The sequence below is a fragment of the Priceomyces carsonii genome (genome assembly GCF_900007245.1).
Source record: "Priceomyces carsonii strain CBS4050 genome assembly, scaffold: Debaryomyces_carsonii_scaffold_5, whole genome shotgun sequence".
NCBI classification, from domain to species: Eukaryota; Fungi; Ascomycota; class Pichiomycetes; order Serinales; family Debaryomycetaceae; genus Priceomyces; species Priceomyces carsonii.
In genome coordinates, this window is record NW_026946678.1 from 1140360 (window position 1) to 1161144 (window position 20785).

The 20785-nt window shown below is 37.5% G+C and overlaps 9 protein-coding genes across 9 annotated transcripts in view; 3 read left to right on the plus strand and 6 right to left on the minus strand.

Annotated features, from left to right (window-relative positions):
- SSK2 (mitogen-activated protein kinase kinase kinase) overlaps positions 1–7 on the plus strand; it is a gene marked incomplete at both ends in the record, with an annotated part of 4224 nt that extends 4217 nt beyond the window's left edge. Inside the window, one exon of the mRNA XM_062954959.1 lies at positions 1–7. This exon is cut by the window's left edge and continues 4217 nt beyond it. Within this exon, the coding sequence (XP_062811610.1) occupies positions 1–7 (7 nt within the window).
- Positions 8–164: 157 nt separating this feature from the next.
- On the minus strand, positions 165–530 carry IMG2 (mitochondrial 54S ribosomal protein mL49; the record flags this gene model as incomplete). The annotated part of the gene is made up of 1 exon (XM_062954960.1): positions 165–530. The coding sequence occupies one exon, from the start codon at positions 528–530 to the stop codon at positions 165–167; it is 366 nt and encodes a 121-aa protein (XP_062811611.1).
- A 135-nt stretch (positions 531–665) lies between these two features.
- Positions 666–2570, minus strand: CSR1 (Csr1p; the record flags this gene model as incomplete). The annotated part of the gene is made up of 1 exon (XM_062954961.1): positions 666–2570. One exon carries the CDS (start codon positions 2568–2570, stop codon positions 666–668), a length of 1905 nt encoding a protein of 634 aa, XP_062811612.1.
- Positions 2571–3472: 902 nt separating this feature from the next.
- Positions 3473–3991, plus strand: PRCAT00004931001 (uncharacterized protein; the record flags this gene model as incomplete). The annotated part of the gene is made up of 1 exon (XM_062954962.1): positions 3473–3991. The coding sequence occupies one exon, from the start codon at positions 3473–3475 to the stop codon at positions 3989–3991; it is 519 nt and encodes a 172-aa protein (XP_062811613.1).
- Positions 3992–4428: 437 nt separating this feature from the next.
- PRCAT00004932001 (uncharacterized protein) lies at positions 4429–6939 on the minus strand (the record flags this gene model as incomplete). Its single annotated transcript, XM_062954963.1, has 1 exon — positions 4429–6939. One exon carries the CDS (start codon positions 6937–6939, stop codon positions 4429–4431), a length of 2511 nt encoding a protein of 836 aa, XP_062811614.1.
- A 175-nt stretch (positions 6940–7114) lies between these two features.
- ABZ1 (4-amino-4-deoxychorismate synthase) lies at positions 7115–9472 on the minus strand (the record flags this gene model as incomplete). Its single annotated transcript, XM_062954964.1, has 1 exon — positions 7115–9472. The coding sequence occupies one exon, from the start codon at positions 9470–9472 to the stop codon at positions 7115–7117; it is 2358 nt and encodes a 785-aa protein (XP_062811615.1).
- Positions 9473–9639: 167 nt separating this feature from the next.
- On the minus strand, positions 9640–15387 carry USO1 (Uso1p; the record flags this gene model as incomplete). Its single annotated transcript, XM_062954966.1, has 1 exon — positions 9640–15387. The coding sequence occupies one exon, from the start codon at positions 15385–15387 to the stop codon at positions 9640–9642; it is 5748 nt and encodes a 1915-aa protein (XP_062811616.1).
- A 238-nt stretch (positions 15388–15625) lies between these two features.
- Positions 15626–16159, plus strand: RAD59 (Rad59p; the record flags this gene model as incomplete). The annotated part of the gene is made up of 1 exon (XM_062954967.1): positions 15626–16159. One exon carries the CDS (start codon positions 15626–15628, stop codon positions 16157–16159), a length of 534 nt encoding a protein of 177 aa, XP_062811617.1.
- Positions 16160–16219: 60 nt separating this feature from the next.
- Positions 16220–20200, minus strand: PRCAT00004936001 (Elongator subunit; the record flags this gene model as incomplete). The annotated part of the gene is made up of 1 exon (XM_062954968.1): positions 16220–20200. The coding sequence occupies one exon, from the start codon at positions 20198–20200 to the stop codon at positions 16220–16222; it is 3981 nt and encodes a 1326-aa protein (XP_062811618.1).
- Positions 20201–20785: the final 585 nt, after the last annotated feature.

Sequence of the window (20785 nt, forward strand, 5' to 3'; positions counted from 1 at the left end):
GTTCTAGTGAAAGTGGCAGTACTCCATCTTCAGAAATAAGTTCAGACAATTAATAATAGAGGTATATTTATAGTAATCAACTTCAGTTTATATATTATAAATGTTTATTTCGTATTGATATTTATGAAGCATTTCGGTGAATATGGACTCTTCGTATCTGCTATTTACAAATGTTCTTGAAAGATACCTTTCATATATTGAACGTGATCACCTTTAATATTCGCATATCCAATTTTCTCGTTAATAGTAATATGTAGATTTGGATTGACCTTCAACAAATCGTTTCTAAATTGCTTTATGTCACCTCTTACATGCTTTATTTCTGTTGATATCTTCGTATTCTGTATCTTTAAGTAAACTGGCCAGTGTCCGAATTTTGATTTACTGATTGAATAATTTTTGAAACCAAATCCATTGTTGGGTAGTTGATCGTATCTGACGCTTGATAAAGAAGGTATGACCAGCAACCCGACATCAGGTTTTGCTGTCCTTATTTTCACTGACTTGAATATAGCAAGACTAGGTTTCATTTATATGGTGAATCCTTGCTTTATGGATACTGTATTAGTATTACTTAAGATAAAAAGCGAAAAAAAAAATTTCATGGTTTATAAATGTCGTAGATTGCGACATTGAAATTATCGACATTAGATTTCATACTTAATCTATGTAGTTGTAGAATGCAAAAGGTACTTCATCTCGCTCACATTTTGGACACTATGAAGTTTTAGATGTTTATTATAGCTTGATTTGTCATCAAACTGGGCCCCACAAGATTCACATTTGAAAAGCTTAAGATGTGTTTTCATGTGTTTCGCCAAGTTCGAACTCTCGCTGAATCGTTTATTACAGACTTTGCAAACCAATGGCTTTTCTCCCGTATGAACCCTGTGATGAATTGAGAGCGATGAAGATGTTGCAAATCTTTTATTGCATGTAGAGCATTGATAGGGTTTTTCTCCAGAATGGACTCTCGTATGCTGATTCAATAGAGGACGAGTTGCGAACTTGGACCCGCAAACATCGCATTTAAAAGGTTTAAATTTTGTGTGGATATGTATGTGCCTCAAGAGTTTCTGTCTCTGAATGAACCTTTTACCGTTATGTCTATCACATCCGACCCAATCACATGAATAACTGGACTTACCAGAACCAATATGGCTGTTAATTAAATGTGACTGTAGTTCGTTCTCCGATTCAAATACTTCAGAACATTTTATCGGATGGCCATACTCATCTATTCCTACCTGCCAGCAGCATATACATTTTGACTTTGTTTGATTATCACTACCTTCCGTTCTTTGATCTTCGTGCTCTGTATTTTTTGGGAATATGCTCATGGAAGTAATGTTAACATCTTCGTCCTGTTTAGGTAGAATGCTAGGAGAATCAAAGGATGATAAGGAACTAGATACTGGAGTGAGAAGCTGAAAATCTGGAACCGTTGAGAACTGCTGATCTTTGTGAGAGTTCATGTGTAATATCAATGAATCTAAATCTGAATCCATAAAGCTACATTCATTCCATTCGCATTTATAGCCACTGTGTTTGAAAGGGGTCGAATATTGCTGTGCTATGTGCTGCTCTACCAAATGCTTTAAAAACTCATCTTCATCTACCTTTACTTGGCAATTGTCCCATAGACAAGAATATTTTTGTTCATGGTCTGCCGGTAGCAACGAAGATTCCGTTTTTGAAGATGCAACATCTTGTGAAGTAACACTTGAGGGACTTTTGTCCAAAAGAGCCTGATTATTTATCATCTGATTGAAATTATCGAATTGAACAAAAAAATCATAATCAGACACCGGTGCACCTGAGTTCATGTCCATGTTATAACTTGTATTTGGAATCATCGTATGAAAACAAGATTGATGCAAATGATGATGGTTAGGACTATCACAGTGCATCATAGAGTTGGTATCTCCCAGAGCATGACATTCATGGGGAAAATGCAATTGAAAATCCTTACTTGGATCTGCAATTCCTTTCTTCTGTATTTGATTCAGCTGTTGGTTGTCTAACGTTTGATACACTTTATCAATCAAATCTTCAAAAATGGGGATCTTAGATGACTGAAGATCGCATAAGTTATTTTCATGAGCACTGGGATATTCACATAATGAGGTGGCGGTTTTAGTGTCACATATATAACTATCATCAGGAGGAGTTGTAGCACGCAAGCATTCAGAGTTCTCACAGCACGTCACATCTTCCAAATTCCTTTCCTTTGCACATTCAATACACTCACTTTCACTGCAGCCTTGATCATTATAGTCGTCACAAGTCAAGAAGAAACAGTCATCAAGCTCCCCACAGAGAATATCCTTACAAAGGATATCATCATCAAATTCAGTACATTCCTTTCTTTTGGCTCCAGGAAATTTAGGATCCGTAATTCGTAGCTTATCGTGGTCATGATTATGGATATGACCATGAATATGCGTATGGTCACCATGTTTGTGAATATGGCCATGAACATATCCATGCGTCCTGATGCTCTCTTCCTTTTTCATTTTAGTATCAGATTTCAAGACTTTCGTGACTTGAGATCCTGGAGATGTTACCATAGTAGTGAAGAGCAGTATCAATTGGCAAGAGATCTTTCAAGATTTCATTCATATAACGTAAATTTCCAGGTTTCTTTTAGACTAGTCATCCCATCGTCTGCAAAAGTCAAAGAATACCTTGGAGGTTAAGGATAGTTTTGCGACATATAAGGCGACATTATTTCACGACATCTTAAGTATGACCGATCCTATGAACTCCCATGTGATCACATGTTGTGACTTCTTACTGCGATTATTGTTGTTTCTTACTGTATAATACTGGAACACCTCTACCTGGAAGTGAAGTTATTGTAAGGTAAACACCCCAGTGGGGACACACAAGCACACTCTCATATTCATTCACTGCCGAAATGATGACTTGTAGGTCATACTGAAGAAAGTCAATCATTACTTCAGATCTTGTCATTTTCAGTTGACGTTGTACCAAACGGTCTAATGGTAAAATCACCTTCGTGGAAAGAAAGATCCGGCTAGTCCCTGTTATGTCGGCTTGTCCTTCCATGCTTAAGATAAGCAGTTGCATGGAGCTCTGTGTGACTTTTCATCTCAGAGAGGAGCAATATGCAACTCTGTCATTTCCATATCGGGCCACTTTATAAATATATAAAGATGCAAACATATTTTCCTCTATAAACCCCTCAAGAGCCACCAAATAATTAGCACTGACTTAACACGGAAGGTTATGTCCTCCGGTCCCGTGCTGATTCTAGTTTACATGAGATAGATTGTTGCATATCTAAAATGTAAACATTGTTTTAATGATTCAGCTGTGGACCAAAGCGGGACAACTGGAATTACAAAGAGTTTGAGATCACATAACATATAAATGGAATAGAGATATCCTTATGATTTTGGAATAGTGAGCTGTCTTAAATCAAGTTATACGCAGAAGATTAAATAAAATGCTTAGGTATCAAAAGTCGCAAGGTAATCATGGATCAAACCATGGCACCTTCGCAATGTTTCTCAATAAGCTAATATTAAAAATAAACAAGAGGCTGCTGAAGAACATTGATATCAGCAAAAAGGGTATCTCGACTCAGGAGCTCGATGAGACCCAATATGATTCAGTCATAGCTCTCATTGCATTTTACCTAGAGCAGGATTCATTGGACGATTCTTTCTCTCTGATAATGGGAAATTTCGAAGAGACGTTGCCTTTCACAATATTTGAAAGACAACCCCTTCAATCCAAATACTCTGAGCTAGAAGAGGAATCAATGGACATGAGCATATTGAGCAGGAGCACTTCAAGACAAGATTCGTTGTTTGCCTCTTATGAAGTAACGGAATCAACAGCCTTTGAATCCATAAACCTTGCTAACACCCAAAATATCAAGACTTTCCCATGTAACTCAGCGTTAGTGGTACTAGAACAAAAACAACTAGAACCTTTATGCTTTAAGTTACCTGTTGAGTAAATCGAACTTAGGAAATGAGATTGATAATCCTTTCCATCTGTCACCCGATAAATCTTTCAAGATGTTGGTGTGCATCAACGAGGTGTCTGCCAGGTTATTGGCAACCTTACTCTTGTATTTTGTCACTTTTATACCCAGAAAATTGCTAATCTACACTAAGCAGTCCTTTTCTTTACATAATCCCGCAAGTTGGATACAGCTTACTGCTTTTTACAAATGTGTTTTAAAGAACTGACAAGACTGGAATTTCTTCAGCGAATGGCGAAGAGATGCTTAATGTTTTACGACCTTTATATTTACTTATGCCCTTAAACACTAATATTTTTAAATTTTTATGTCTTCAATTAATGTATTCAAATATTTAGAAAATAGGAAATAGGCTTGATAAATTGGGTCCTAAGTATCGAACGCCTAATAAAATGTAAATTAGAGCAATTTTAGGATTGTAATTCTTTGATTTCATTCTCGTCTGCCACCAAGCCCATAACAACCAAGTACATATTCAAATTGTTCAACAAGTTTTGTTTCTTGTACAAATTATTCAAATCATTGTTATCAATTGCCTTTGCTCTGCTCATAGCACTGAAGATTTCATCTCTAACCTCGTCAACAATTATCCTTTGATGACTAAGTTTTCCGCCTAATGAGAGAGTAGCTAAAAATTGCCAAACATAGTTCTCACCTGTCGAACCGTCATCTACGTCATGAGGTGGAAATATAGCTGCAATTCTTGACTCGAGAGATGTAAATAACTCATCATAACATGACGACCATTCAGATAAATCGGTAGCAGACATTGTACCTTCACCTCTAATGAGTTCCGCACGTGACAATAAAGTAGTTAATATTGATAAACCAATCTTAGTAGTTGATACAAATGCAACATTATTGTGCTCAATTAGGATAACTAATAAACCAATTATTTCATTGAATTTGAAGTCTTGAACCGCATTCATCAAAACCTTTGAAAATGTTAACGAATAGGTGTCAACTAACTTTTGAACCTTCTCGGGTACCTTCTTATCACTGTAAGTTGTATAAGACCCCAACTTAATAACTGTCAAATTTTCCAAGTTAGACATGATCAAGGTCACAATTGTCAAAATTTGCTGCCTCGATAAGAATTTGAAAAGTCGTGGTAAAATCTTGAGAGCTTTGTCGTGATTTAAGCATTGAATGAATGGATTGACCTCGGTCTCATCATCTCCAGATGTCGAAGGCTGTTCCAAGACACGCAAGGATTCCCATAGAGCATCCTGGCCAGTATTAGGACTAGTTCTGGACTCGCTTTCTGCTTTCATAAGATTTGAAATTATGTTTTCTAAAATTCTTAAAATATCCTTCCTAGAATATTTTTTAATGGATCTCGACGAAGTTTCCTTTTTAGATGGTTCCTTACCCTCTAAGTTCTCTTTCTCCGCTTCCATTTCTCTTTGAGCTGCCTTACTTAAAATTTCAAGTTGTTGCCTGGGCTTCTTTCCGCTACCAAATGAAATCTTTCCTAGGGCGCCTTCCTTCGCATATTGCGTTAACTTTGGCCTTTCCTTTGCTACTGTGACAGCCTTCTGGACCTGTTGTTGCATTCTTTGTAATGCAACATCTGCCCGCTTATAACGGCCTCCCAACCTATGTCCACTTTGATCTAAGTAGGCTTGGGCTATCGAGTTATTCTGCAGGGCTTGAGGTTGATCGCCGTGAACTGAAGTCTTTGGGTGGATCACCTTATAGACTTGAGCATAGAAGTCCTCATTATATGGATCATCTGTAACAATCTGGGACAATTGGAATCTAGTGACAAAATCCTTATCTTTAGGATTCATAATACCAGAATATCTCATAATACGAGAAACCTTTTCATGCCTTCTATTCAACTTTTCTTCCTCTTCCGGGGTAAGTTCGACGTGCGGTTGTTGTTGACCTTGATGGTAATGCGCAGATCTCTCACGATTTTGAAATTTGTTTTCAACCTCTTGACTTTGAGGAAGAGGCTGATGTTGACGGTGATATTGAGTTCCAGGACCAGAAGTGTAGGTAGGTGCACCACGGTGCTTCTCAGAACCCTTTGCGCCTAACACAGGAAATTGAGTTAAATCGACCTTTATATTCCTAGAAGGATTTTGAGAAGACTCGTAGTAATCAGGAGCTTGTATTTCAACTGGTGGTTGTACTGGAATCTGAGCCAGTGTTGGATTTGACAATTGGGCATCCTGTTGAGGAGAAACCTGATGAGGTTGCTGCTGTTGTTGTGATGTTGGTTGCTGTTGCTGTTGTTGCTGCTGTTGTTGCTGCTGCTGCTGTGGTGCCTGATTCTGCAGAGTTACCTGTTGAAGATGAGGCTGAGGAGCTCCACCTTGAGGATTAAGAAGCATCTGAGGTGGAATCAGCTGTGGAACGCCACTTGGGTACATACCATACTGTCCCGGAAGGGGCATGTATCCACCGGGAGGCATCATATATCCCCCCATCTGAGGTTGCGACATCATTCCAGGAATACCAAAGGATTGTGGTTGGGGCATGAATTGATTCTGATGTTCCATAGATGTCAATTGAGCCTCAATCTCTTGAAGAGATAAAATTTTATTTTCATCCTCCTTTGCTTGCACTTCTGTCTTATTTGTCGGTGCATTCGTTGTTCCCCATAAATCTTGCATGAATTCATCATCGTGCAAAGGATTTAAAGCGGCTTGAGCGTAACTGATGGTCTGCTTCGGTGGCGCTGAAGCAACTGGTGCTACCTGAGACTGACCCAGTCCAGGCATACCACCAAAATTGAAATCTTTGCCAATATCACCGGCATGTCCAAAAGTTTCATCGTTCAAAGCGTCGTCTGCTTCTTCAAGTTGCTCTCCTAATCCATCATATGTATCCTGAAATTCATACACATCGCCGTTTCCATTACGCTCGAATCGTTGTCCCGGACCAGTGTCTCCAATTCCAAAAAAGGACATATTATTTCAATCTGTAGATTCGATATATTCTTCTTTAAGTGTTTGCTTTCTTGCAATTCTTTTCAAGTCAGCGTTGTCGATAAAAAAGTCGTAATAAAATTCGTTTTGAGAGGAAAAAAAAGGTCACGTGATATTTTATGAAATTACGGAACGAACTATTTACATGATTTCGATATCAATCAAACAGCTGTAGAGCAGCTGTAAGCTTTGTAAGCATCTCTTCCCACTCCGATTGCATTTCACTAAGCACAGTAATTGCTCCTCCTGCTCCTATACGCCATATGCTATTATCAGGAGTATTTGATAAATCGTCACGATAGTGGAATAGAGAGCGAATAACTACAGACCAGTCTGAATTGTCTGTGACAGACCAATAACCAGCAACGCCACTATATATTCCTCTTCTTCCTCCTGGTATACTTGTGGGCTGTAATGACTCGATATCTTGTAGCAAATGAACTGAGCGTTTCTTAGGTGCTCCTGTCATTGAGCCAGGAGGAAGTGAGCTACAGAGAATGTCCAAACCATGATACTGAGATTTTCGAGTCTCGAGATTGCCTTCAATGACACTTACTAGCTGAAAAACGGTCTGATATTCTTCTACCGCCATGAGGCGAGACACTACTACGTCATCGAGAAATTGAAATAAGTCATGTCTGATAAGATCGACAATCATTAGATTTTCTCCCATCTCTTTGGGAGTTTTAAGTATCCTTGTGGCATCTTCTAAAGTTACATTCGGTGACTTCTTTACGGTTCCCTTAACTGGACGCAAAATGACTCTTTTTTTATTTTCATCAAAATCATGATCCTTCCACGAGAGAAATCTTTCAGGAGAAGAAGATATTAAGACGGAATCTTCGAATTCAAGAAAGCAAGAGAAAGGAGCAGGATTTCTATGCAAAGTCAAAATTTTGTAGATATCCCAAGGTGCAATATAAGATGGTAATGAAATTTTCAGCTGGCAAGTTAAACATAACTCGTACGAATCGCCAGAATGCAACAACCTCTGGCATTCATTAAACTGCTCTTCGTATATTTTCTTATCTGGAAGCTGAAACTCGAATTTTTGATTTTCTTCTTTTTTGAGTAATCCCTTGACACTTTTTGGTACTGAATTGACATCTAAAGACAATGAACCATCAAGATTTGCAGTTTCTACCATTATACGTGTCTTTTCTACCCATTTTTCGTCATTCAAATCCTTACTGACCAGAAATACAAACCAATCGTCAGAAGAATGGTCATATATCATATACCTCTCAATAAAAATTAGTTTCAAGTCAGGTGTATTACCATTACAAAGGCGACCAAGCTTGTCAATTTCAATAAATTGGCCCTCTTCATAAGACACAAAACCTAAAAATCCACCAAAGAAAGGAATCTCTCTAGAATGATATGCCTTTCCGAGATGAGAATCTATAGATTCTTTCGAAATGTAAGCTTTCTTCATTAAATCGCCCAAAAAATTCCATACAGTTTCGGATTCTGGAATTGATATCTTCTCACATTCTGAGGATTTGTATCTCAGAACTGTTGCTTCCAGCATATTGTCTACCGAATGAGTCACTATTTGAGATCTTCCAGGAATTGGAAGACCTATGATTGACCATTCACTGGGAATCGATGCAGAATTTAAAAGAACGAAATTAGGGGAAGATTTGTTATTCTTGTAAAAAAATTCACACATATCAATCGGCGTCACTTTATTGACGAAATTCATTTTCTTGAAGTATATCTTTGGAGCTCCATTGTCGTTCAACGGACCATCTTTGAAGAGAGGATTCAAATTGAGACTGTGTGAAGACTTGAGCTCCAGCACAATACTTTTAGCTTTTTCATTCTCTTCTTTGGGGTCCAAGACTTCACTTCTCATTTTGTGGTTATATTTAGATGCAATATCATCAAATCGAAGAATTAATTTATCGCCATCTGACGAACATGCAGATTCTGGATGGTATTGAACACCATAATATGGACGACATTTATGTTTTCCTGCCATCAATATTTTTGAGTCCTTGTCGTCTGAATTATTAGGCTCAAAGCAATAAGCCAATGGCCTCATTTCAACGCCTAATGACAGGACATAGAGAGAATGATATCGAACGCTAGGAATCTCAATTGCACTTTGAGAAGTATATAGATCGTTTTCAGGAGTAACAGGGTGCACATCATAAACCTGACCATGCTTAACATTCTCTAAACGACTTATGGAACTTCCATATGCATCGCACAAACATTGAAACCCTAAACAAATACCCAAGAATGGCACTACTTTGTCATCATCTTCCTCTCTCAAATATTTTAGTAAATGAGATATTAATCCGACATCTTTCAGATTAGACGGGTTACCTGGTCCCGGTCCTACAACAACATATTCGAATAGGGGTAAGTAAGTTTGAAAAAAATCACGATATTCATTGTCGTCAAATGTGTCGTTCTTTATTACAACCACCTCTTTGGCTGTAACCTTTGAAATAAGCTGACAAAGATTATTCGTAAATGAATCATAGGAATCAATTAATAGAATCATTCAATTAGAAGTAGTGAGGTTTTGTCTCTTATCCAAGTAATACCGTCAAATTGCAAACTTCTACAAAATCTTGGCTCTTTTCTCGAGAAAATATTTATATTTTTTACGATGAGCAAATATGTATATATAAATCAAGAAAGACGAAACAAATCTTTGTGCTCAAAAATTTATTTCAAGTCCTCTTCACTATCTGAAAGATCGGAATCATTTTCAGAAGACACTTCTTCCCCTAATTCTTTCAATCTCTCTTTATAAGTCTTCTTCGACTCGTCAACTTCGGATAAGATCATGATAAGCTCATCCATTTCTGTTTCAGGAACTCTTTTCTTCAATTTTTCAGTAAGGGTACGAATCTGTTCATTGAAATTCTGCTCCCGGGCTTCTGCTTCCTTTTTAAAATTATTAAACTCATTCTCAATTTTTTTCCTTTTTTCAAAATCCTCCTTTGACTTCTGCAAAGTAGAGTTTTCATGTTCAATTTCATGTACCTTTGCCATCAAATCGTCTTTGTTTTTCTTTTCCTTCTCTAAAAGACCCTGATATTCAAGTTGTGCATCTTTAAGAGATTGTAATTGTGTTGTCATACTATTTAATTCTTCTTTGTATTTATTTTCCTTTTCCTTATATGAATGTGACACCTCTTTTAAAGAATCGCTATCGGAACTAGTTTGAGTGGCATCGGGTAAGCTGACAGAGTGTTTCTTGATTTGGTCTTCTGTCAACCCTTCAAAGCTATCGTCAATTGAAGACTTGTTTTTCAATTCGATGGACAATTTTTCGATCTGTTTTTGCAAATCATCAGTTACCGTTTGATACTTCTCCTGAAGTTGGTTATTGGATTCGTTAAGTTTCCTTATTTCAACATCCTTTTCATCTTTTAAAGATTCCTTGCTGTCGACTTCATTGACCTTTGTCTCTGCCTCTTTCTTCGCAATCTCGTCCTTCAATATCTCCATCCGAGACTTCAAATCTTTAACTTCATTCTCTAGCTCTGTCGCACGATTCTCTTTCTCAGAAATTAATTCTGTCACTTGCTTAGATAAACTTTGATTTTCCAGCGAAGTTTCTTCTAAAGCTGCCTGACTCTGTTCAAGTTTCTGCAGGAGTGACTCTTCAGATGATACTGCCTTCTCCAAGTTTTCGTTCAAAGATTTGTTTTCGTTGCGAAGAGATTCTATAATTGAGCCGTTTTCGCTTTTAATTTTTTGCAAACTTGAATCCAAAGAATTATTCTTCTCCTCTGCCTGTTGAGCGACATCATTATGCTTAGACTTCAAAGTTTCAATCTCATAAACAAGTTCATCAATTTCCTTTTCTAATTTGCTCACCTCTTCTACCTTCTGGGCCTTTGTCTTGCTGAGGTCATCACTGAGTTTCTTGTAAGATTCATGAGACTTGCTCAATTTTTCTTTATAATTATTCAAGTCATCAGAGAGAGATGCAATTTTATTATTTAAACTTGAAGTCGTATGAGAGCTTTGTGAATCCTTTGCTACTACTTCATCCTTTGAAGTTACAAGTTCAGTCTCCAATTCTTGCATTTTCAAGTTGCATTCTTGAATTATACTGCTAGAATCCTTACCCATTAATTCGCGCTGCTTGAGCACTTCCTCTCGCTTCTTCTCGAGTTCTGACTGCAAATTTGAAAACTTGAGCTTAAGATTTTCAATTTCATGCTTGAGGTCAGATTCGGACCCATTAGAGGCAGCCAAATCTTTTTTGAGGTCCAGATTCGCTTTCTCGAGGTCCTCAACTTTTTTCTCATATGAAGAAATTTTTTCAAATGCTCTCGCTAACATATCACTAATTGCAGCTTTTTCTTTTTCCACAGTCGAGCACATTTTAAGCTTTTGCTCCAAAACTTTTTGAGACACCAAAAGCTGTGATTTCTCCTCCTCCATGAAAGTATCATACTCCTTTAGCTTACTTTCAAGAGAGTCAATCTTGATGGACAACTCTAAGTTATTCAGGGCCTCTGCATCTAGTTCCTTGGCAAGGTTTTCTTTGTCTTGCTTCAATTGATCTACTTCGTCATCTTCGCTAACTTTTACTGTTTCCAATTTTTTCAACAAAGAAGCCTTCTCTTCTTCGATTACTTTAATTTTATTCTCTGACTTGATTATCTCCTCCCTCGAGTCGCTTAATTGATCTTTTATATCTTTATACTGTTTCAGAAGAAGATTGAACTCTTGTTCTTTATCTTCGAATTCTTTCATTCTCAACTCTTGGAGGGAGAACATGCGAGATAAATCACCTTCTTTTTCTTCAAGTCGCTTCTTAAGTGAATTTTTCTCTGTCTTTAAGTTCTCAAAATCATTCTCAAAATCTTTAGCTTCAGGAACATCAGCATTCATATTTTCAACACCATCTCCTCTCTCATTTTGGTCCTTCAAGTCTTTTTCGAAAATATGAAGCTTTCCAGTTAAAGTGGCGACTGAAGATTCTAATTGCTTGAGCTGTTCCTCCTTCTCCTCAATACAATGAGTAAGTTCTCTGTCAGTACTAGAGCTATTCAAATTATGCTCACGACTTGAATTTAAGTCAGAAGACGAGTTTCCATGTTCTTCGAGTTGTAAGAGTTTCTTTTTGAGTATGGCATTTTCAGATTTTAACTGTTCTAACGATTGGCCCAATTCCTCATCATGAGCTACCACCTTATCTTCTCCCTTGCTTTTAGGATCGTCTGTGTCTGCTGACGCTTGATTCATAGGCTCTTCGGTCTTAGATGATTTTAAGGTTTCGACACTCTTCTTGAGAGCTTCTATCTCTGAATTAGCAGATTGTTTGAAATCATCAAAATCCTTTTCCGCAGAGATCTTCTCCTCTAACTCCTTCTCCAAGGAAATCTTTGTCTCTCTAATCTCTTGGAATGCAGATGCAATAGATCTTAGCTTATCCATTAAATGGTCATTGTTCTCTGACAACTCTTCTATTCTTTCTTGCATCACTACAATATTTCGGTCTCCCAAATCAGTACCGTGGGGCGTAATTCCCTCTGTCAACTTTGTGATCTTCGCTTGGAATTCGTCATTGGTTTTTTGAAGAGCATCAATCTTTGCTTCGAATTTTTTCTTCATTTTTTCAATTTCTCCATTCAATGTTTTTACCTCTTTTTCTGAGCTTTTCAGTGTCCTTTCGGCTTCCTCCTTTTCTTTTTTCAAATGGAATAAATCACGAGTCATGTTGTTAATTCCATTCTCTAACTTACTTTTCATAGCTTCAGTCTGCTCCAACTTGTTCTCTAGCTCCTTTACGGAGTCAGATGTAGTCTCTTGGTTTTTCAATGCTATCTGCAACTCATTAAAGTACTTCGATGATGAATCTTCAAACTCTTTTTTGGATTTTTGAAGTTCTTCCAAAGACTCTGAAGTTTCGGAATATTTGGAGGAAATAGAGTTGTATTTCTCTTTGGCTTCTTGAATTTCACTGTTGAGTTTCTTTATTTCCTCGTCCAATTCTTTGCAATGCTCAGAAACTTTTTCATTTTCTTCTTGAAGATATTTCTCTGTTTCAGTAGCCTTCACCTGTGCCGCATTTAGAGCCTTCTTTAAAGAGGTGAAATTTGCCTCAAGTTCCTCGTATACTTCGTAAGAAATATGCGCTTGGGGTTCACTCTCTGGATCATGAAATAATGCTCTTCTTATTCTGGTGAAATTCTCCTTCACTAGGTTGACATAAATAGGGTCAAAGTATATCGCAGGTAGTCCTGTATCATCTTTTTCCACATCTAAATCAAAATTTGACTCATAATTCTTTAGCAGTTGATGGTCTTTAAATTGCCTGACTTTCAATGAATAGTTGTCTCGACCCAAGCCTTTCACTAATAAAGAATGTAAATCGCTTCTAGGAATGGGTGATTTCTTGGAAGAAAACTCATAGGCTATACCAAGTAAAATAGATGCCATGCCCTGAAGAATTATAGTCAGGTCGGCAGCATTGCTTGAGATAGTTGCCAAAATCGCCTTCACAGTAGAAGAATCGCTCAAGAAATCGTTTACTGCGTTGAGGTCTTCATACATCCAGACAGTCAAAAGCATTGAGCATCCTACTACAATTCTTGAGTCTGTGCCATCCATGGCCATTAATAAGAGGCCTGAAATAGCCTGAATTGATGTCATAACTTCTTCACCTGCAGCCTCGTCACCAGTCTTCACGGCTCTCGCAAGCTCCTTATTCTCATCATTGTCCTCAAACAAATACATTAGTATAACAGCTGCAAACCAAACTTTGTAGGGATTTAATTTCGTATCAGAATCATAGTCCATTAAAGTGGAAAAAATATTAGCGAAAGGAGTCAGTGTTGTATTGTCTTCAGACGCGGAAGCCGTTTGGGCGGCACTTGTGTCAGTTGGGACTATTTCTGAGGAGCCATTTACAGCCTCCTTAGTTTCTCCATTAGGCTCACTTTCACCAACTCTTCCATTTTCTTGTTTTGCTTCTTCGTGATTCTCCGTGTTCGATGAGTTTTCATCGGCTCCATTTTCTGTTTTGTTTCCATTTTCTTTGTCGCCTTCAGTATAGTAGGTAGGCGAGATATATGCCTTTATTTGGTCTTCCATAAAAGCAGATTGAGACTTTTTGTTGTCTCTGAAGTAGGCATGCAAGCAATAGGCCGAGTTGGTTCTAATGTCAAATATATGTACAGAATTGATAAATAGTGTCCAATTAAGAAGAGCGATAGTCACAGGCAAAGAATTGTCAAATGATCGAATTTGAGATGGTAAGGAAGGATCCATGTAGGGTGCTTCAATGCTAGAAAATCTGAGCTGAATATCCGGGTTCCCACTTATAAGATCACCTGTAACGAGTAACGCCACTGATCTAACTTCATTTGGAGTCATTGGAGAAAATATGAGCTTCAAGACCGAGAATAAAACACCGGCTTGTTCAAATTTGCTTTGGTTCAATTCCAAAAACTCATTGTCTTCTGAGACAAAAGTTCTACAAATTTCAAGAACTGTAATTATATTTTGTAGCCTTTGCTCCGTCCATACAATAGGTGGAAGAGACAAAGGTAGCTTGCCCTCCTCTTGAGTGTCAACATCGTACCCTCCTTCAAGTGGCTCCTCCAATAATTTGGTCAAATTAGGAACGCATTGAGTTTCAAGGAAAAATTTTTGATTCGACGCATTATATTTCAATAAATTAGTCAATAACGTTAAACAATCCTGAACTAAAATTGAGCCCCTGATACCACCTTCTTCTTCTATTATTTGAAATAAGATTTCGAATGTATTTTCGAATGCAACTAGCTTTTGTATATTGAAGTTGTCATTCACAACTGCCATCAAGAGTAAAATTGTTTCATTCCTTATGGGATCATTTGCATCGTGGAGTAGCCCTACCAAGACAGACATTGAAGTTGGGATGTTGAGCAAACAGTCCTTTGTCTTTGTGGACCGCGTTGATACCATAGATTCTAAAAGTTGTATAGTGTAAAGTTTCACGTAGAAATCATCACTGTCTTGTAGTATATCGAAAAGTAATTTGACCGTTTCAACATCTTGTGTCAATTCGTCCGCGATCCATAGTGACAATTGGTCCGTCGAGACCTCTAACAATAATGGTGAAGGATACTTACCATTTTGTGCTCGCGACTGTTGGGAGATCCAACCTCTGGTTAGATCTGAGTCACTTTCTCCACGAATAAACAATATTAGCAACGTTTCCAAAACTGCCTTAACAATACTAGGATTTTCCGAATCCTTCTTAAGTGTAGAAACAAGTGCCCTTAATCCATATTCTACAACAGACTCTCGATACTGCCTGCTGAAACTTTTCAACCCCAACACTGCTGATCTTCTATCTGACGATAATGTAGAATGAAGTAACCTATTACAAAGTGTTGGGATTGCTTCATCAGCCAGCTTGGGTACACTGCTCTGCTGAGATAGGATGTTATTCAAATAATCCATTGAAGTAAGGTTTCTGACTCCTTTAATAACTCTTCCCTCCTAATTCTTTTGATACTTTTACTACTCGTGTTTACCAAAATCTTTGATTTCGCGCCGTAACATTCTCTAAATATATATTAATTGCAACTCTCTAATTCGCATTGCCGTCTTTATTAAATCAGATTGACAACAACGAGAAAACATATCTTGAGATTAGTAATAGCTAGTATCAGCTTCCATATGAGTAAACAGATTCTAAATGGCTAATACTGAGGAACAAGTCTTCCTGACATTCGAACTATTCCCTGATATGGGACAGTTCTATGAGCTAGAGGCAAGCCTGAATGATAATACACATGAAGAAGAGAAATTGCTGGAATGGGCACATACAAAAATTGGAACCTTACAATCTAGATTAGAATCCTTACAGGTATCAAAAGGTGGGAAATTAAATAAAAGAAGCACAGACGTTGCGTACTTTCCTGCTCATATCATTTTAAGTTTGGCGAATGATGTGTTTGGGTATAATGGATGGTCTTCTGAAGTTTTGGAGTGCAACTTCGAAAACTTGGATACAAGTAGTGATATGACCTCGTTCTCCATTAGAGTTTACGTAAAAGTTAGAATCACTTTAAGAGATGGCTTTCAAAGCGAGGCAGAGGGGATCGGAGAAGCGAATAATTTACCATTTAAATATATGTGTTACAACAGTGGCAAAAAGCAAGCAATGACAGACGCTACTAAGAGAGCCATTATTGGGCTTGGGGAAGTTTTGATAAATTCAGAAAAATAGAGCGTTAGATCGTTGCACGTATTGTCATATTTTGCATTAATTAAAGTCATTTATTTCTACCTAATAATCCAAGATACCTTTGATCGGGAAGTCTTTAATTTTTGGAGTTGGTATTTCCTCTATATGATAGATTTCTCCGTTATCGTCATATCTTTCTCTGTCTTTTTCACTAATATTGTATATTTCATCGATATTTGCTCGAAGTTCTTGCAAGAGAACCACCCAATTCTTTTGTAATTGGTATGCTTGTTCCTTTTTATTTCTTCTTAAAAGACCCTCTATCAATCTCACTGCATCTGGTTGAGTTTGATCTAATCTCTCAATGAGCCTTCCTACGGACTTGACAAGATATTCTTCTTCATAAATGGTTCCTTTTCTACCTTTAGCCTTCTTTCGTTCTTCTCTCTTACGGTTTTTCGAAGTTCGACGTGAAGCACCAGTTTTTGCAGTCCCTGCTGTCTTTCCGGTATACCTAGTGAAGAAAGAAGGAGCAGTAGATGTCTCCGAAGGTGCAATTGAAACATTATCCGGTGCATCAGAATCGTCAATTCCTCCATAGAAAAGATTTGGATCATCTAACTTCTTCGACCTGAGTTCCCTTAATCTATTTAATTGCGATTTAAGTTGACCACTACAATCAGCTAAAAGCTCAGCAATTGTTCCAAATCCTTCACCTAACAGCTCGTCAACCACACTTTCTATAAGCTCAGTCTGGTTTTCACGTCTGGCCAACAATATTGCATCATCATAGTGATATTCCTTACAATATAACCCTACAGCTTCCCTAACATCTTTAAGAATATAACTTTGAATCTCGGCCGCCTCCACATACCTATGGTCGGCGGTCAAGGAAGAAACTAAATCTTCAGCAGCTTTGACCAATTCTTTTGATTCTGATGCAAGTGAAAGTGCTTCTCTCCATCTTTTTGCTAGAATGTAATTCTCCATCGCATATCTGCTTTCGTTCAAGAATTCATATGCTAAGGCCGAGTCTGCGTATTCTTTGGTATTATGCAAATGGCTAGCAAAAGAAAGTAGAATCTCATTGAACCGTTCCTCATCATATCTATATAAGGAAAGACCCTCCTTATATAAAGCATGTTCTTCCATATATTGGTCAAACTCTTTGTGGGAGCCTTTTCCCATTTCGAAAAGCCATCTCATAGCTTGCTCATAGTTCTTTAAATAATCGTCAATAAGAAATTTCTTTCGCAAGGGTTCTTGAACATGTAGATTCTGTAAAAAGGGTAAATATTCTTTTGGATCTTTCTGAGATTGTTGTGCAATGCTTAAGGCTAATTTGACGTCATATAATCCTAATGCCGTATTGTAAACCTTATTTACATCTTGTAAGAAGCAAAGACGTGTCACCGCCAGCTCAGTCTGTGCATCGTCATCAAAAGACCCCACTAGTTTCAAAGCTTCCTCTAAATTAGGAGGCTTTTCGCAAGCATACGCTGTGATTATGGTCTGCAAATACGTTTTGAAATACTGCGGTTTTAATAATATTGACAAAATACCATTGCAGATCTTATTGATCTTAGAGCTTGGTGCGATGAGTTCTTTGTTCTTGACAAACCGCTTATTGGTATTTTCATGCTCTGTTGGTATAGCTTGTTGTCTCTCTGTTAAATCGATGCCTTCCACATCTTTCGCCAAGGAATCAGTGAGCGTGTCCTTATATTTACTTTTAACGACATCCTCGTCATGAAGACAAGAAAGAAATAAGTCTAGATGATCAACTTCTCGAATTTGATTGACAAAAAGCTCAAGATTATTAAAGAAAAGTTCTGGGTCATAATCATGCAAAATATCCAAGTCAATCCTATGAGTCCTACAGGTGAAAAAGGCGTCCTTATAATTTTTGTTTCTGATAAATTTTCGTACAGCATTGAGGACCATTATTCTCGGGAAAATCGTTTCCAAGTTCCCTCTAGGGGCTTGTAAGACAACTGAATACTTAGAGGGCATACAATTGATAATAATAGAACCTCTTTCAATCTGTCTTATTCTCTCATCTAACCCTTCTCCAGTTGCGTTATTCTGGTATATAGAGTATTCTAGATCCTGGCTTGAGTTCAAGTGGATGAAGCAAAGTTGGGAATGTACGTTGGTAAACAACAAATGCGATTCAGTAGCCTTTAGAGAAGTGACGCCTGTTGCGATTTGTTCACCATTAGAAAAAAGCTTTCCATTCAAAGACAATCCAAAGACAATCCAAGAACTATCTTTAAAGGACTTCATAACTTCAAAATCATAACATATCTGAGGGAATTTGAAAGTTAATTGCTTCTCTAAATCTTTATCTATAACGTAGATTGAACCATCCATAGTTTCTAAACCTAACAGCTCGTAATCTTGGCTAGGTTTTATTTTGGTAACTTTTGGAGTCATCAACATCGAATCCATATGATAAGGTTCTGTACTCACTTTATAAAACATTACCTTAGAATATGTGTCACCATCAACGATAAACGCCACAATATCATCCGCAAAAAAGGCTATTTGTTTGCAATATTCAGAGTTGTTTAAAATTATATTGCTCTTGATTTGGCCAAAAATTTGAGGGCTCTTTCCATTCTTCATGTCATCCAAGCTCAAGCTAGCCAATTCAATTTCATCATCAGCTGTGAGAATGGCATATAATTCATTCGACTTATTGACAGCCAAGTCAAGGATATTCGAAGCTATATCTAATTCCCTGTATGCTATAGGTGGAGGGACATTGGCTATTGATAATGGGGTGATATTACAGGTTGATCCATCAACGACCAAAGTCATGCCATAATCATAGCCGATCGCAGTTGGTCCCGTTGCAGTTTTATAAGCCAAATCTATAATATAAATACCACTGCTCTTAGTCCCTATCATCAATGTTAATGGCTTCTCTGGATGGAATTTCATAAACTTTATCTGGTTTTTTAGGTTAATTTCTTGCTTTAAGTACCAATGATAATTTTTTGAAGTCCAGAGCTGTACTTTATCATGCAACTGAAATGCCAAAATTTCACTATCGGAAGACCAAGCTAGATCATATATTATTGCACTAGTGGGGTCTAATCGAGTATTGAACTGCCCATGTCTCAATCCATTTCTCTCGTAAAAGATCAAGTCGAGAACCTCATCACCTTCATCATCAATCGATCTTTGGGTGGAAGCAATCAAGGAACCTTGAGGCTTCCAGCTTAAGTTGTGCTCAAGACCATCCACAGCTTCGTTGACACTGTCCAAATTTCCTTCTCTGTTAAAAACCCTTATAACCCGTCTGTCATAGCTTGTTTGTGTGTCCTCTTCCAAGACTTTTTCAATCGTAGATACAGAAAAGTACTCGCAATCTCCTCTCCAACTAATTTTTGCACCTTTCAAGTCGAAACTAGATAACGTGCCTCTCTCTATTTCTGCTACAGTTGGGTCCCTCAATGGCATTCCTTCTTTGACCTCTAAGCCAGCATGTTTCAATGCTTCTTTTTCTCTTTCAATTGCCTTAGCACCTCTACCCTTAAATTGCGTTTCCTTTTTACCCCATCCAACCGAAACGTGCTTTGAATCGCTGATCTTGATGTCATCTGGGTTCAACACTTTTTCAGTAATGGGTTCGAACATTCTTGAAATTAAAACTAGCTTAAGATCAGAAGTTAGCAAAGCCAAAATTTCTTCATCTGGAGACCATTTTGCAGTCAATAACCCATTGTCAATCGAGCCCACTATTTCAACAATCGTAGTATCAGGATCAGGTTGTACAGAATCGTACGATGCAAGTACAATATCTCCATTTCCAAAAACAAATATCAATTGACAGCTGTCAGCAAAATGCGTGAATGATACTAGCTCACATTTTTCAATGGGGAAAGATGCCAATAGCGAAACTTCACCATTCTTGCTAAACCTCTGTACCTCAAGTATATCTGATTCTTCCGAGCTTAATGCAAAAGAGATACTATCAGTCACAACATCAAAAGAGGAATCAACAATATGCAAATCCGGAAATGTCAATGATTCGGGAACTATATGTCCTCTATTTAGAGTCACCAAGTTTCTCATATTTGTCTATTAAGTAATTAGCAAGCTTTTGATTTCGGCTTAATTTTTTAGATATCTCATCGTGCAGAAAAAAAAAATGCACAAATAATTTTAAAGTGTAATTATCGGAATCTGAACATCGACGTAATCGATAGATTAAGGAAGTATAGAGCCATTCTATCTCAATTGTGAAGATACTGTCCTATTCACAAGTTTCACCTGATTTCACATATGCTCTTTTTTTTTTTACGATTTAAACGAATCATATGGATTTTTGCTTCGTTCAATGGCAAAAAAAAGTTCTGCAAAGTACTTGGAAAGCTTACTCCAATACTGGTAAGGAATTGGTGAAGAGAAGTAGAGGATTTTTCCATAATATGAAACTAGCACGCTTGTATTGTAGTGAGCATTCGCTCAACTCCGTTTCATGTAGCCTCAGATTAATCTACAAGTTGAAAATTAGATAGTTAGATCTCTTCAAGACGCAATTGACAGACACTTTTATGATACTTCGGTAGAGTTTCAATATTAAGCTTTTCTCATGCTCTATGGAAAATTCCAAGAGATCCGGGATACTTATATAGTGATAGGGACCCTTATCTTATT